This window comes from Puma concolor, chromosome F2 (assembly GCF_028749965.1).
Source record: "Puma concolor isolate L17-30 chromosome F2, mPumCon1.1.hap2, whole genome shotgun sequence".
NCBI classification, from domain to species: Eukaryota; Metazoa; Chordata; class Mammalia; order Carnivora; family Felidae; genus Puma; species Puma concolor.
The window spans coordinates 20,072,366-20,086,181 of record NC_141684.1 but is presented as its reverse complement, the minus strand read 5'-3'; the positions used below and the strand labels follow the sequence as shown (position 1 = coordinate 20,086,181).

The following is a 13,816-nucleotide window of genomic DNA, read 5'->3' as shown; positions in this document are numbered from 1 at the left end:
TGACATATGTATTCAGCTCTTTCCTTTATACTCAGTAATCATTTCCCCAATATTTACTACAGATATTAATCCAATGAGACTAATAATAAACCTAAGTGGGATGCCTGGGTCGGCTCAGTCAGTTGAGCATTCGACTCTTGATTTAGGCTGAGATGATGATCCAGGGTTGTAGGATCGAGCCCTGTGTGGGGCTCCGTGCTGAGGGTGGAGCCTGCTTAAGATACTGTCTCTCTCCCTCTGCCCCTCTCTCCTGCTCACACTCTCTGGCTCTTTAAAAAAGGAAAAAAGAATAGGGGCGCCTGGGTGGCGCAGTCGGTTAAGCGTCCGACTTCAGCTCAGGTCACGATCTCGCGGTCCATGAGTTCGAGCCCCGCGTCGGGCTCTGGGCTGATGGCTCAGAGCCTGGAGCCTGTTTCTGATTCTGTGTCTCCCTCTCTCTCTGCCCCTCCCCCGTTCATGCTCTGTCTCTCTCTGTCCCAAAAATAAATAAACGTTGAAAGAAAAATTAAAAAAATAAATAAATAAATAAATAAAAATAAAAAAGGAAAAAAGAATAAACCTAAGCAACTTGCCTTGAATTTTTCCTGGCTCCAAAACACCAAACTACTTCCCCCTGTCCCTACAAAATAAGGATTCTTAAACTTAAATTTTCAAATTAATTAATTCTAAGGATAAAAATGTTGTCAAGAACAGAAAGCAAATAAGGGGCACCTAGGTGGCTCAGTTGGTTAAGCATCCAGCTCTTGATTTCGGGTATCCGGCTCTTGATTTCAACCCAGTTCATGATCTCATAGCTTGTGGGTCTGAGCCCTGCTTTGGGCTCTGCACTGACAGTGCGGAACCTGCTTGGGATTCTCTTTCTCTCCCTCTCTCTGCTCCTCCCGCTCTCAAAATAAACTTAAAAATAAACTTAAAAACAAACCAAAAAAACAAAGAGCAAATAAAAAATGTTTGGTTAAACCAACTTGAATGGAAGAAAAAAAGATACCAGATAACATGTTCTCTACTTCAAAACTTAGGTATACATTAGGATTTCTATTTTGGCATTTTAATCTGTGAGACTTATAGTTTAATTATCAACTTCAGTTTACAGTTATGATTCAATGCCTACCTTCTGCTTTTGGAATGACAGGGTATATCATGTTTAAGGCTGTTTTCTTCAATTTGCAACGTATGATTGAAGGATCCATCTAATTCCTGCACTGTCACTTTAAGTGGTCCCTTTAAAAAGAAACACACTGTTCAAAGATAATGCTCGGATAACACCAATATGTATTCTTATATGTACAGGCATTTTTATCAAGATATAAGATAATACTATACAAGATGTGTATCTGGAGACACAAAAAGGTAGTCAGTGCCAAAAGAGGGGAGAACTGGAATAATCTGTGTTCCCTGAAATTTTTCATCTGTAACCTCTTCACTGACCCATCACTAACACTTGGTATTTTCTCAACTTCAATCTTTGCAAACAAAATCTCATTATGAAACTTCTAAGCAGCTTCCCACCCATAAGCCCGTCCTATGCTGAAACTAAGAAGTAAGTAATGCAGGTCATTTTGGAAAAATTCTTACTTTTTTAAAAAAAATTTTTTATACATTTATTTTTGATAGACAGAGACGGAGCACAAGTGGGGGAGGGGCAGAGAGAGAAGGAGACACAGAATCCAAAGCAGGCTCCAGGCTCCGAGCTGTCAGCACAGAGCCCGACACAGGGCTCGAACTCACAAACCGCGAGATCATGACCTGAGCCAAAGTCAGATGCTTAACCGACTGAGCCACCCAGGTGCCCCTCTTACCACATATTTCTGAGTTCCAGGAGATGTATAATCCTGTTTTATTTCCAATTCCAAGACATTTCGTTTCCTATTAAATGCAAAACTTCCATAAAATTTTACCACTCCACTTTGGTCTCTGAAGAATTGTAAAGGAATTTTTGCATATTAAAATGAATATGTACTAAACACAAGGAATGACTTGTAATGGTAGGTAGTAATTTTCAAATGCATTCTTACCAGTTCAAAGCTTGAGAGCACACTTCACTGTAAACCAGGTGGCAAAGTATTCAAAATTTTTGTGAAAAATGTTTCCCCAGATTTAAACAAAATGTCTGAAACATTAACAAATTTGTGTTTTGAAAGAAGCAAAACCACTCTACTGGGGTTATTAATATAATAGTGCTTTGATACGAAAAAATGTAAAAATTGAGAGTTCCCAGATACCACTCAAGTTGTGCCAAGCTCTAACCACATCTAAAAGTGACCAAACACTACATCTTACAAGTAATCCTTCAGGCCTGTCTGGTGGATTATTTACCTCCCCCACCATCAAGCCTACTGTTGCACTCACACTCTAAAAAGTAATTCAAAATATGCCAAATTTTATAAGCGTGTACGTGTGTGTGTGTGTGTGTGTGTGTGTGTGTGTGTGTGTGTGTGTATCTCAGTGATCAACAGGCACCTCAGCAAAAATGATTTACTCTTTCTGGTTATTTCTACTACAATTTAGAAGCTCAAATAGTTCTCCTTTGGTCTCCCAAATCTCTTTTTCCTCCTTCCCTCGACACACATAACCGTATTATTCCCTTCCCCTCCTTGTTGAACTGCTACTGAAAAGGATACACCCACTGTTTTATTAAAGGCTGGATGTCTTTGCCAGAGACATTTGAGATGGATTTCAAAAACCCAGATGTGGAAACCAACATCTGACTCCACATATGTGACTGGAACTTCTGCGATGAAGCAGTACTAGCCAAACTTAACAGTTTATTGAAAACCTATAATGATGAAAGCGTCGGTTAGTAAGTCTGCATACCATAATACCTGTTGCCTTCAATTCTGTACTTCAATACCCACTTTTATTATGACTTTACTATAGTCAATTACAGAAGAGAGTAATTTCATATCTTACTACAACATAGGTGAGTTCTAGTTAAAGACTATTAGCAATAAAAGCATGCAAAGATTTAAACAGCCAGACTATGAAACTATTCTTTAACATAACTCAATTTTAACAACGTCCTGGCCAAATAATGAACACTGTTTTTCAGGATTATAGTAACAATAGGTACTACCCATAATTTATTGTACCACGAGCTTTACAAAGACTATAAACATTATATTTAGCAAATTGAGAACATCCATTAAGATTTATACAACTCTGCAAGTTTCTTTATGGACCACCTCTCATTAATATTTGTCCACTCTACAGGCAAGGTGAAGGACATAAAAGATTAAAGAAACTTAATTTTAAGGCAAACGTAAAATGCCTTTTAAAAAAAATTACTAAAAAGTTATTTTTCACTCACCTTTAAGAGTGTTATCAATGGAAGAAAAATTGCTGAACATTCATAATACATTTGGTTTCTACTACCTCAACCAGTATATCTCAAGTATTTACACCACAACTTGCTTAAAATATATGGCAAAACTTAAGAGCAAAACTATCTTTTAGACATAGGTTTCCTTTTTTCTCTTGAAAACATTCTAAATGGCACTTCAACCTTAGTAATTTATGTATCTATCTATCTAACACCCACCCATCCATCCATCCATCCATCCATCCATCCATCCATCCAACCAACCAACCAACCATTTGGTAAGCTCCACGCCCAGCACAGAGCCCAACATGGGGCCCAATGCAGGGCTTGTACTTACAACCCTGAGATCAAGACCTGAACTGAGATCAAGAGTCAGATGCTTAACTGGGGGCACCTAGGTGGCTCAGTTGGTTGGGCATCCAACTCTTGGTTTCAGCTCAGGTCATGATCTCAGGGCTTTGTGAGTTCGAGCCCCACATTGGGCTCTGTGCTTGCGGTGTGGAGCCTGCTTGGAATTCTCTCTCTCGCTCTCTTTCTCTGTCCCTCCCCCACTGGTGCTGTGTCTCAAAATAAATAAGTAAACTTAAAAAAAAAAACAACAAAACAGTCAGACACTTAACTGACTGAGCCACCCAGGCACCCTTCATCCTTAATATTTTAAATAATGTTGGAAACAAAATCCTATGCATAAATAGGTTTTACCTCCATCCTCACATTCTAATTTTATAACCTCAATAATTCAGCACTAAGTGGTTAAAATACTGATACTCATTCTACATCTGAGGAAATGCAAACAAAAAGCACAGATTACTTAGTAAGCAGACAGCTAATTAGTAACAGAATTCTTGCTATAACCCCAGATGCCCTGATTACTATTCTACAGAATAGTATTCAGATTATCACATATAGAACACATCTTTCTTTACAGTTAAATCCTTAACTGTAACACTTACTTGTAGCATGAATTCCATACTGATCCTATTTTCAATCAATCTCATCACAAGGTGAGCTTTACACTGAAACATAGTGTAGTATTCCCAGGAAAGTGTATGTGGATGCTTTATTGAAAAGTGTAGATGAGATGCTGGACTAAAAACATAAACAGATTTACTTAATAAAACAAATTTTAATTTTAAATATACAATAAATTTCATGATCACATCAAGATAATAAATCAAAAACCTCATGGGAATGACTCAGTAATTTCCTTAGCATGACAGCAACACAACTGGGAAACTTCTAAAAATAAACTTAACTGGAAGAAAATTATGAAGTTGCATGAAAAAACATAAAGGAAAATCTGAATAAAAACACATGCCACGCTTCTAGATTGGAAGACACGACAGTATAAATATCTCAACACTCCTCAAATTCATCCTTATAATCAATGTAATTCTAATATCCCAAAGTTAAACCATACACACACAAAAAACCATTCAAGATGGATTATACATATCAAAAACAATTATAAGAGTACTGGAGTAAGAAAAAAAAAATTCTTGTCATATTTCTAGGGTGGGAAAAATCTTCCTAAAAATATATAAAATCTTGAGGACAAAGACCAGACTACGTAAAAATTTTACATTCTGAAATGATGAAGAGATCATCAGTAAATTAAAAGAAAGGTACAGTCTAGGGGCACCTGGGTGGCTCATCAGTTAAGCATCCAAATCTTGATTTTCACTCAGGGCATGAACTCACAGTTTGTAGATTCGAGCCCAGCATCCAGCTCCACACTGACAGTGCCCGTCCCCACCCTCCCCCATGTGTGCTCACTCTCTCTCTCTCTCAAAATAAATAGAAATAAAAATAAAAGATACAGTCTAATGAAAAAAATTTATGACATATATGGACATTTAAGATGCTTAAAATTTTCCACTATTTTAAATAATGCTGTAGTGAATACCTTTTTATACATATGCATGTATTTCTGAGTGGCAAATGTAGAAAGTAGAGGTTTTTTTTGACAAAGAGACAGAGAGGGCACAAGTGAGTGAGGGGTGGGGAAGAGAGAAGGAGGGCTCACCCGAAGCAGGGCTCATGCTCACCCAAAGTGGGGCTCGAGCTCACCCGATGAGGGACTCAAACTCGCAAACCATGAGATCATGACCTGAACCGAAGTCAGATGCTTAACTGACTGAGCCACCCAGGCACCCTAGAAAGTAGAATTTCTATATGACAACATAGCTAGAAGCACAACTATTCAATCTAAAAATTACCTATTTAAAAAATTTGATTGGTACCAACAAATTACCCTTCAAAATCCAAATTACACTCTCACGATCAGTGTGTCAGAGTAGTCATTACATTTCCTTAAAAACATGACATATTGAAATGTAAAATATTTGTCATTTTGATATTTACTCAATAATATGTATATGATCAAACTACATTTTGTAATGTCACATATAAATAAAGGCACACACACACAAAGGCCTGGAAGCAATATACCAAATTTATAATCATTGTTATCTCCAGGAAGAGGAATGAGTGGGCGGGGGGTATATTGCTTCCAGACTTTTTTTTTTGCCTTTAAAAAGTAAACATACAAGAGCTAAGTAAATGGGCAGAACCAAAGCAAAAGCATTTCATGTAAATAATACTTATACACAATGGTAATGCTCTAATTATGTGCTGGGAAACTGCCATATAGCAGGGAGTCAGGAGAAGAAAGTGAAAGACACTAACATTTATGAAGCTTTTATCTCAAGTAATTCTCACAGCCAACCTGGTTAAGATGGACTATCACTGTCATTTTACACATTAAAACACACATCCAGAAAGGTAAGTGATTATAAAAATAATGATAAAAATCCCAAGTTTATTTAACCAAATGTCTAAGCTTTCCCACGAACTTAATCTTAATCTACAACAACAAAAAAAGGCTACTGGTTATACAACTTCAGGTTTCATAACCTTTATGGTGCTTTTAGACACTTGGGCAGTCTGGTTAATCCTATGGGCCCCTTTTGAGAAACTGCTTTCACATGCACAAAATAAAACATATAGGGGCGCCTGGGTGGCTCAGTCGGTTAAGCGTCCGACTTCAGCTCAGGTCACGATCTCGCGGTCCGTGAGTTCGAGCCCCGCGTCGGGCTCTGGGCTGATGGCTCAGAGCCTGGAGCCTGCTTCCGATTCTATGTCTCCCTCTCTCTCTGCCCCTCCCCCATTCATGCTCTGTCTCTGTCTCAAAAATACATAAACGTTAAAAAAAATTAAAAAAATAATAATAAAACATACAGTATTACAAAGAAAACCAATTATAATGAAATGCAGTTATAAAAATAGTAAAACATTATTATAAACCGATATATACATGCTAGTTTATTAATGCATTAAATAACATCTAGCAGTGGTCTATTATAGTAATTTTGCGGTGGTGATAATCAGTGCAGAGTATTTCAAAATATCTGCTAACAATTATAATGTGACAGGAAAAGATCTATGATTTCTACTGTTTCTTTTTTTTAACGATTACTACCATTGACCGTCACAGCATTGTCTGTTGCCTACATTCATAATTAAAGAAAACATAAAATTTCATCTAATGGCTAGTGAAAAAAAAAAAAAAAAAAAAAAATTCCATCCAATTCAATCCACATTCCCTTAGGGAATCACTAGAACAAACAAGATTGCCTGCTAGTACCATTATTTTGCTGTAAGTGGGTCTCTTCTTTACAGAGACTTTTTACACAACAGAAAGAAAGGGAGAAAAAGAAGGAAAGGAAGGTCAAGAGGGAGGGAAGTAAAAGGAAAGCAGAGAAAAAGCAAAGAGTACATAAGTGTCTAGGTAGGTGACCACTCAGATAAATAAGGAGGATGTCCTGATGTTAAAATTATCTACGTAGACATAAAAAAAAATAATCTGTGGTCTATAAGCAAAATACTTGTTTCCATTATTTTTAAACTTTTCTGAGAGCAATGCGATATAGTAGCATTAGGAAATTAACATGGAAAAGAGAAGTCTTATATACTTTAAGAGTCTTTCTTTAATGCTAAAATCCACATATAGCCACCACATCAGTAAAAACAGTCAAGTAAGGAAAGGAGTAATCAGAGTATTACCAGTGTTTTTGACTTTGATATTATTACATGATATTATTTTGGCCTGTGTGGGCCTCAATACACATCCCAAGTTATAAATCCATAACAGAAGGTTTATAATATCACCTCTGAACAACAAACATACTTATCCTTCTCTTTTCCTCCACCAAATATGGGATGTAATAAAACTCCACCAGTTTTTAATTCATACGCCACTATTTTGTCTAGCTCCTAAAAAAGATAAAAATAGGAGTCAGTGAAAAATTCTTTACATATAAAATTTTAGAACTGAACTGTGATTTCTCATTTCCTGGAATCAAAATGTAAATTTCTTAAAATAAATTAAATGTATTTGTAAAGTAGTTTATGTTCTTATAAACAAAGCAGACTACACAGCTGGCTCAATAAGAGAGCCAAAAAGCCTTCTCTACTTTGTGACTTCAGGGCTGGCCGGTAGCCTGGCATTTTTTCCTAATGGCTCTTCCCAACCTCTCTGACCTGTGTTCCAAGTTCATTTGTATATTGTCTGTATTTTGTTTCTGGTGAGGATTTAGGCAAGTAAAAAGAAATGGAGATAAAATTTATGTCAGGTATCTACCATTTTAAAACTTCTCCATCTTCTCTAATATGACACAGATCAAAGTGAAAAAAAAAAGACAACAGAACTGTTAGAACTCAAGTCTAGGGTAAATAATATATAAGCAGTATTACAGAGGTGGTAAAAATCATAGTGAAGTGGTTAAAAGCCAGGTATGAATCCTGGCTCTACTACTCACTAGCTGTGTAACTTTGGCCAAATAATTTAACCTGTCTGTGCCTCAGTTTCCACATCTGTAAAATGGAGGTAATAACAGGGTAGTTTGGAAGATTAATATAGCTAATATATAAAATGTTTATAACAGTTCCTGAAAACACTGTAAATGCTATACATTATTTTTTTTTCTTCATTAATAGGTTTTGAAATGAAGAATGGACTCTTCCAGTTTAGATGTATGAATTCTTTTATAGTTCCAGATACTTGAAATCCTTTGCAATTACCTTTTGGCTTACTTGAGTCTAGGTTTGGATGATGGAGATACATAAAATGACAAAAGGGAAAGACGGAGGGGTCTATTTCATAAAGGTATTAAGGGCTGAAATTTTTTCCACCTGAGAAAAAAGGAGCTAAGTACAAAATGAGTAAAGTGTATATACATATGAACAGAATGGGCTAGGCAAAATACAGTTGATTTTTTTTCTTTTTGGCCAAATCTCTAAATAATAGAAAAAAGATGTGTCAATGACAGAGAATATAAATGCACTGAAAGACCAGCCAGCATATAATAAGCACTTACTATGTACAAGACACCATGTACATTACATGTATGGTATCTCACAATCCCCATCTACTCCCCTTATAAGGATGAGACTTAGATTAACCAAAGTCACAAAGCTTATAAATGTATGAGGCAGACCAAAAAGCAATCTCAGAATCTGCGCTCTAACTCTAAATAAATTTAAGAAGCATAGGGTTATATTACAAATGGCTACTATGAGGAGCTTGGATGTATCTAATGACTAATCTGATGTAAAGGAGTTTAAATACTCTCCTGTTTAGCAAAAAATTCTTTAGAAGTCAACACTAACACTGGAACTAGATAAAATAGACCATTAGTCTTTCTTAGTACAGTAATTTTCATTTTGCTGGGAAAAATCAGGCACTTTCCAATGACAGTACTTTACAATTATTAAAAGTAAAGGACAAGTGACTTGTAAATCAGGAGAACATTAACATGTCTTGTTGACTTCTAAATGGGTAATGGATCAGGCATTTTTTTACCTCTTTAATCCAGTGGCGGTATTCATTAACACCAAAAGTTTTTTTCATCCAAAGTCCATAAATATAGCCAGAAATTCCCTTCAGTACCCATTCATCAGACCTAAGCAAAAAAGTCAAAATATATTCTTTTAGTCATAAAAATTTTTCAGATAAGGCCAAATAACAGAACAAGTTATAGTGTGTATTTTTATGCCTTTTAAAAAAATTAAAATAAAAATGAAAAGAAAAATTTAATAACAAGATATTTGGTTTAACCACTTCCTCCCACCGAATTCTACTTATCCATTCATTACACTTTACTCACATCTGACTTCATCTTTAATTAGGTGACTGATTTACAGTATTTCAAGTAATGTACCCATGTCTGTGCTCTGCTTCCCTCTTGGTCAATACTTCTGCCTCCAAAGAAGTAATTGCCCAAAGCTGGACTGTACTGCTCAACTCTTAAAGTCCACATTTGCAAACCCTATGCATAATTATCAGTGGGATTCCAAGATCTAAAGTTTAATTACTTAATTTATTCCTTGGTTTCTCAATAGGAAAGGCAATTAACACCATCCATTCATCTTTCATTCATATCCATTCATTCATTCATCCATTCATTCATTCAATCATTTTGCCTACCATGTTCCAGGCAGTGTTATTCATTGAAACTATGTAATTTTAGAAAAATTACAAATCAAGAGGTCTTACCCTCTGCCCTTTCCCTGCCAACAAGTATATTTGTGCACTACGTATAGCAGAGAACAATCACAAAAATTAATTATAATCTTATGGGAGTTTCATGTATTTCTCCAAATTCACCTCAAGTTAATCAAAAAGAAAATAAAGTGTTCTTATCTCTTACTCCTTTCAAGTGTATTAGTACAAAGTTAAACGCTAACAGGAAAATCCCTACATCATTATCACTATTGTAGAGGACTGTTATTTTCCCTTATACATGATGTTTAACATTACCAATTACACTCAACATGGACATTAGAGTTCCAACGATAGTTTTGTGTACATTCAAGGTCTTTTTTCTACAGTACTCATTGTTTCCTAAGAAATTACTGCTTTCAAAATTCTTTTAAAAATTGTAGAACTATATTGAATTGATAGCCAAAAACTTAGGATGAAATTTACACTATTTTTTTCTGAATATATATATATATATATATATATTATATATACGTGCATATATATAATATAAATATACATATAGAAAAGAAAATGCAGAAAAAGAAAACAAACTTTCCCAATTCCTTTTCTCAGTAGTTGTTAAACTATGAAATTACTTACCAAGACATTCTGGATATGAAACATCCAAAAAACTGCTGGGCCAAGGACTGGGCTAAACACCTTCTAGTCAAAGGTGTCTCATCTATAATCATGGCACTATGTAAAAGATTTGTGCTGGAATTTAGAAGAGACAGCTAATTATAACCAAGAAAGAAACATGATTCAGTCAAAATAAAATAATCACACTTTTAAAATAAGAAAATTCGGGGCGCCTGGGTGGCGCAGTCGGTTAAGCGTCCGACTTCAGCCAGGTCACGATCTCGCGGTCCGTGAGTTCGAGCCCCGCGTCAGGCTCTGGGCTGATGGCTCAGAGCCTGGAGCCTGTTTCTGATTCTGTGTCTCCCTCTCTCTCTGCCCCTCCCCCGTTCATGCTCTGTCTCTCTCTGTCCCAAAAATAAATAAAAAAAAAAATAAACGTTTGGAAAAAAATAAGAAAATTCAAGTTAGACATAAAAAAACAGATTACGCTTCCAAAAGCTATCACATCTTTTTAAAATTCAGCTGAAATCCATAATCTTAATTAACTTTTGCCTAAAGCAAGGACTGCATTGTTTCCCATTCATTTCTGTGAAAAAATATAAATACCATTTTCTGGGAGAAGGGGAAATTATCATTAGCCAGAAATGGATATGTTCATCAGAAACTGATTCTCCTATGAAGGGCTCTTCTAAATTCAAAAACCTTTTGCCAATAATAACTATTAATTTTTTTTAAGTAAGCTCTACACCCAACATGGGGCTTAAACTCACAAGTCAAGATCAAGAGTCACATGCTCTACCGACTGAGCCAGGCAGGCACTCCTATTAATTTTTTGTGCTCCATTGTTTACTTTCAAATACACTGACCTATAAGATCTTTCTAACACACTGCAGAGAATACAGGGGCCGTATTATTACTGCCATTTTACAGATGAGAAAATTTAGGCCCAGAAAGGGTAAAATCATTGAATCTAAGATATAATATTTATAAATCTAGAACCTTCCAAAAAAAAAGAAAAAAAAAAAAAAGAAAGGGATAAAGTGAAGACGGGTATAAGAACAAAATAAAGTTTTCTCTCTTTTTTAATTAGCAAAGACATTTCTGTCAACATCAGTAAATTTTTTAAATGATGCTAGGAAAAATAACCCCATTAGACATCCATTATATAACTTGTATGATTTTTTTTTTTTTTTACATGCATAGGCAAAAGAGACTAAAAAAAAATCTATGAAACATTACTATCAGCTATATCTGGATGAAAATAATAGAAGTCTTTTGGGTTATTTTGAAATTTTCCTTTGTATGCTTTTCTACATTTTGAATTTTAAAACCATTCGATTTTCTATAAAGCCAACCATATTTAAAAGAAAAAAGTTTGAAACATATCTTAAAGTTGATCTGTCAACAGGGTAGACTGTCTTCACATCATTACCCTCATTTGGGCATTTCAAATCTTAAGAAATACCAACCTAAATATACTCATGGAAGCATAAGCAGCCACTTCAACATAAGCCTCATCGATGAATACTGTCTTAAAACAGGAGTATGGGTATCGACATGTAAGAATTTCTTCATAAAACTCAAAAACTTCATGAAGATATGACGTAGTATGTTTAAGCAGTGGAAGAAGTTGAGGTAAACAAAAATGAGTAACCTGAAAATAAAAAGCAGGGAAGATTGATCATTAAATGAAAGTTTAATTTTAGTATTTTAAATTTCCCAAATGTCTCAATTGTAAGGGAAACTTCACATTAATATAAATCTTAACAAATTCAAGGTAATGAGAGAAAATGCTAGTATGAAATTAATAATTACTTTTACTGTTTACAAAATATTCATTGTACTTGAAAACTAAAATCATGATGGATTATAAGTCTCTGAAACGCTTAGATTCAAAGAAAATACAACTTTGGTTCCAAATTAAAATTTCTTCTGCATAACCACACAAAACAAGAAAGATTTAAACTTCCATAGCTTATCGCAAATCCACCTTTGATTCATAAATATCTAACCTAGTGAATATCGCACTTATCATAGTACTATTTTAATAATTAATAGTTAATATTAATCATACTACCTTCATTACATATAAAGAGCAGTTCCAGTAGTACTCCTAATATCTCAACCACATATTGAAAGCTATAGGGAAGCTTACTGGTAGTTAAGAGATGCGAAATACCAGCAACGGAAATTGTAATTCTGATCTCTTACTATGTCACATCCCACCTTGGATATGGCCACTTGAATATCATATACCATCTCATCCCATGCTATGATTCTGTGCCAAATAAATGGTATCAACAATGACAGAGATCACTCTGAATAGAATGACTTAGCAAAGTTTTATGCTGGAGATTAAATCTGAGCTAATCTTTTTGGATTGGACAAAAGTTTGATAGGAATGAAAAGGTCAAGTAGACATCTCAAAGTCAAAGACAGAAAGAAATATGGTATGGTCAGGAAAATCTACAGAACTATATTGAATATAACAAATAGGAAAGTAATGAGAAAAAAGCTAGAAAGGAAAATTAGGGTCAAATTCTAGAAGATACTGAAAGTCATACTAAAGAGTTGTTTTTTTTTTTTAACTTAAAAAAATTTTTTTAACATTTATTTTTGAGAGAGACAGAGACAGAGTGCAAGCTGGGGAGGGGCAGAGAGAAAGGGAGACACAGAATCCGAAGCAGGCTCCGGACTCCAAGCTTTCAGCACAGGGCCTGACACAGGACTCAAACTCATGAACCGTGAGATTGTGACCTGAGCCCAAGTCGGCTGCTTAACTAACTAAGCCACCCAGGCCAGCTACCCTTTTTTATAATGTGTATTTATTTATTTGGATTGAGAGAAAAAATGCCCATGGGGAGGGGCAGAGACAGAATCCCAAACAGGTTCCACACCGACAGTGCAGAGCCCAACACGGGGCTTAACTCACAAACCACGAGATCATGACCTGAGCCTAAATCAGGAGTTGGGACACTTAACTGAATGAGTCACCCAAGCATCCCTAAAGAGTTCTGACTGTTGTAGGAATGTGGAGGCAAGGAAAGTTTTTAATGTATGATAAAAATTATTCTAACAGCATTAGAACAGATAGACACTAACATACCTGAGTACTGAACATCTATGTATGATTAATGGTCAAGGGCCCAAACTACATCATAATGAGCACTCCTCTTGGTATACAAACAAAAACCGAAATATTATTCATCAGGAAAAGATTCACTATTAAAAAAACCTACATGACAGCAAATCTGATAATGCAGCAAAAACTCTTTATTTGAGACAGAGAAAGACTAAGTCATGGTTTCGTTAAGTACTCAAGAAAAATATTTCTTAACTATCATTTACCTTTCTCCCATCCAATGGCTCAGAGT

General features: G+C 35.4%; 1 protein-coding gene across 5 annotated transcripts in view; it reads right to left on the bottom strand.

Moving 5' to 3' along the window:
* Positions 1-13,816, bottom strand: part of TAF2 (TATA-box binding protein associated factor 2) — a 105,849-nt gene that overhangs the window by 67,958 nt on the left and 24,075 nt on the right. For all 5 annotated transcript variants that reach the window (XM_086695987.1, XM_086695986.1, XM_025922650.2 and 2 more), the window contains 8 exons: positions 11,912-12,096; positions 10,464-10,577; positions 9,183-9,282; positions 7,509-7,594; positions 4,273-4,408; positions 2,622-2,776; positions 1,800-1,914; positions 1,112-1,221 (listed from right to left, as the gene is read on the bottom strand). In XM_086695987.1, coding sequence (XP_086552113.1) covers positions 1,112-1,221; positions 1,800-1,914; positions 2,622-2,776; positions 4,273-4,408; positions 7,509-7,594; positions 9,183-9,282; positions 10,464-10,577; positions 11,912-12,096 — 1,001 coding nt within the window. The remainder of the gene's footprint in view (positions 1-1,111; positions 1,222-1,799; positions 1,915-2,621; positions 2,777-4,272; positions 4,409-7,508; positions 7,595-9,182; positions 9,283-10,463; positions 10,578-11,911; positions 12,097-13,816) is intronic.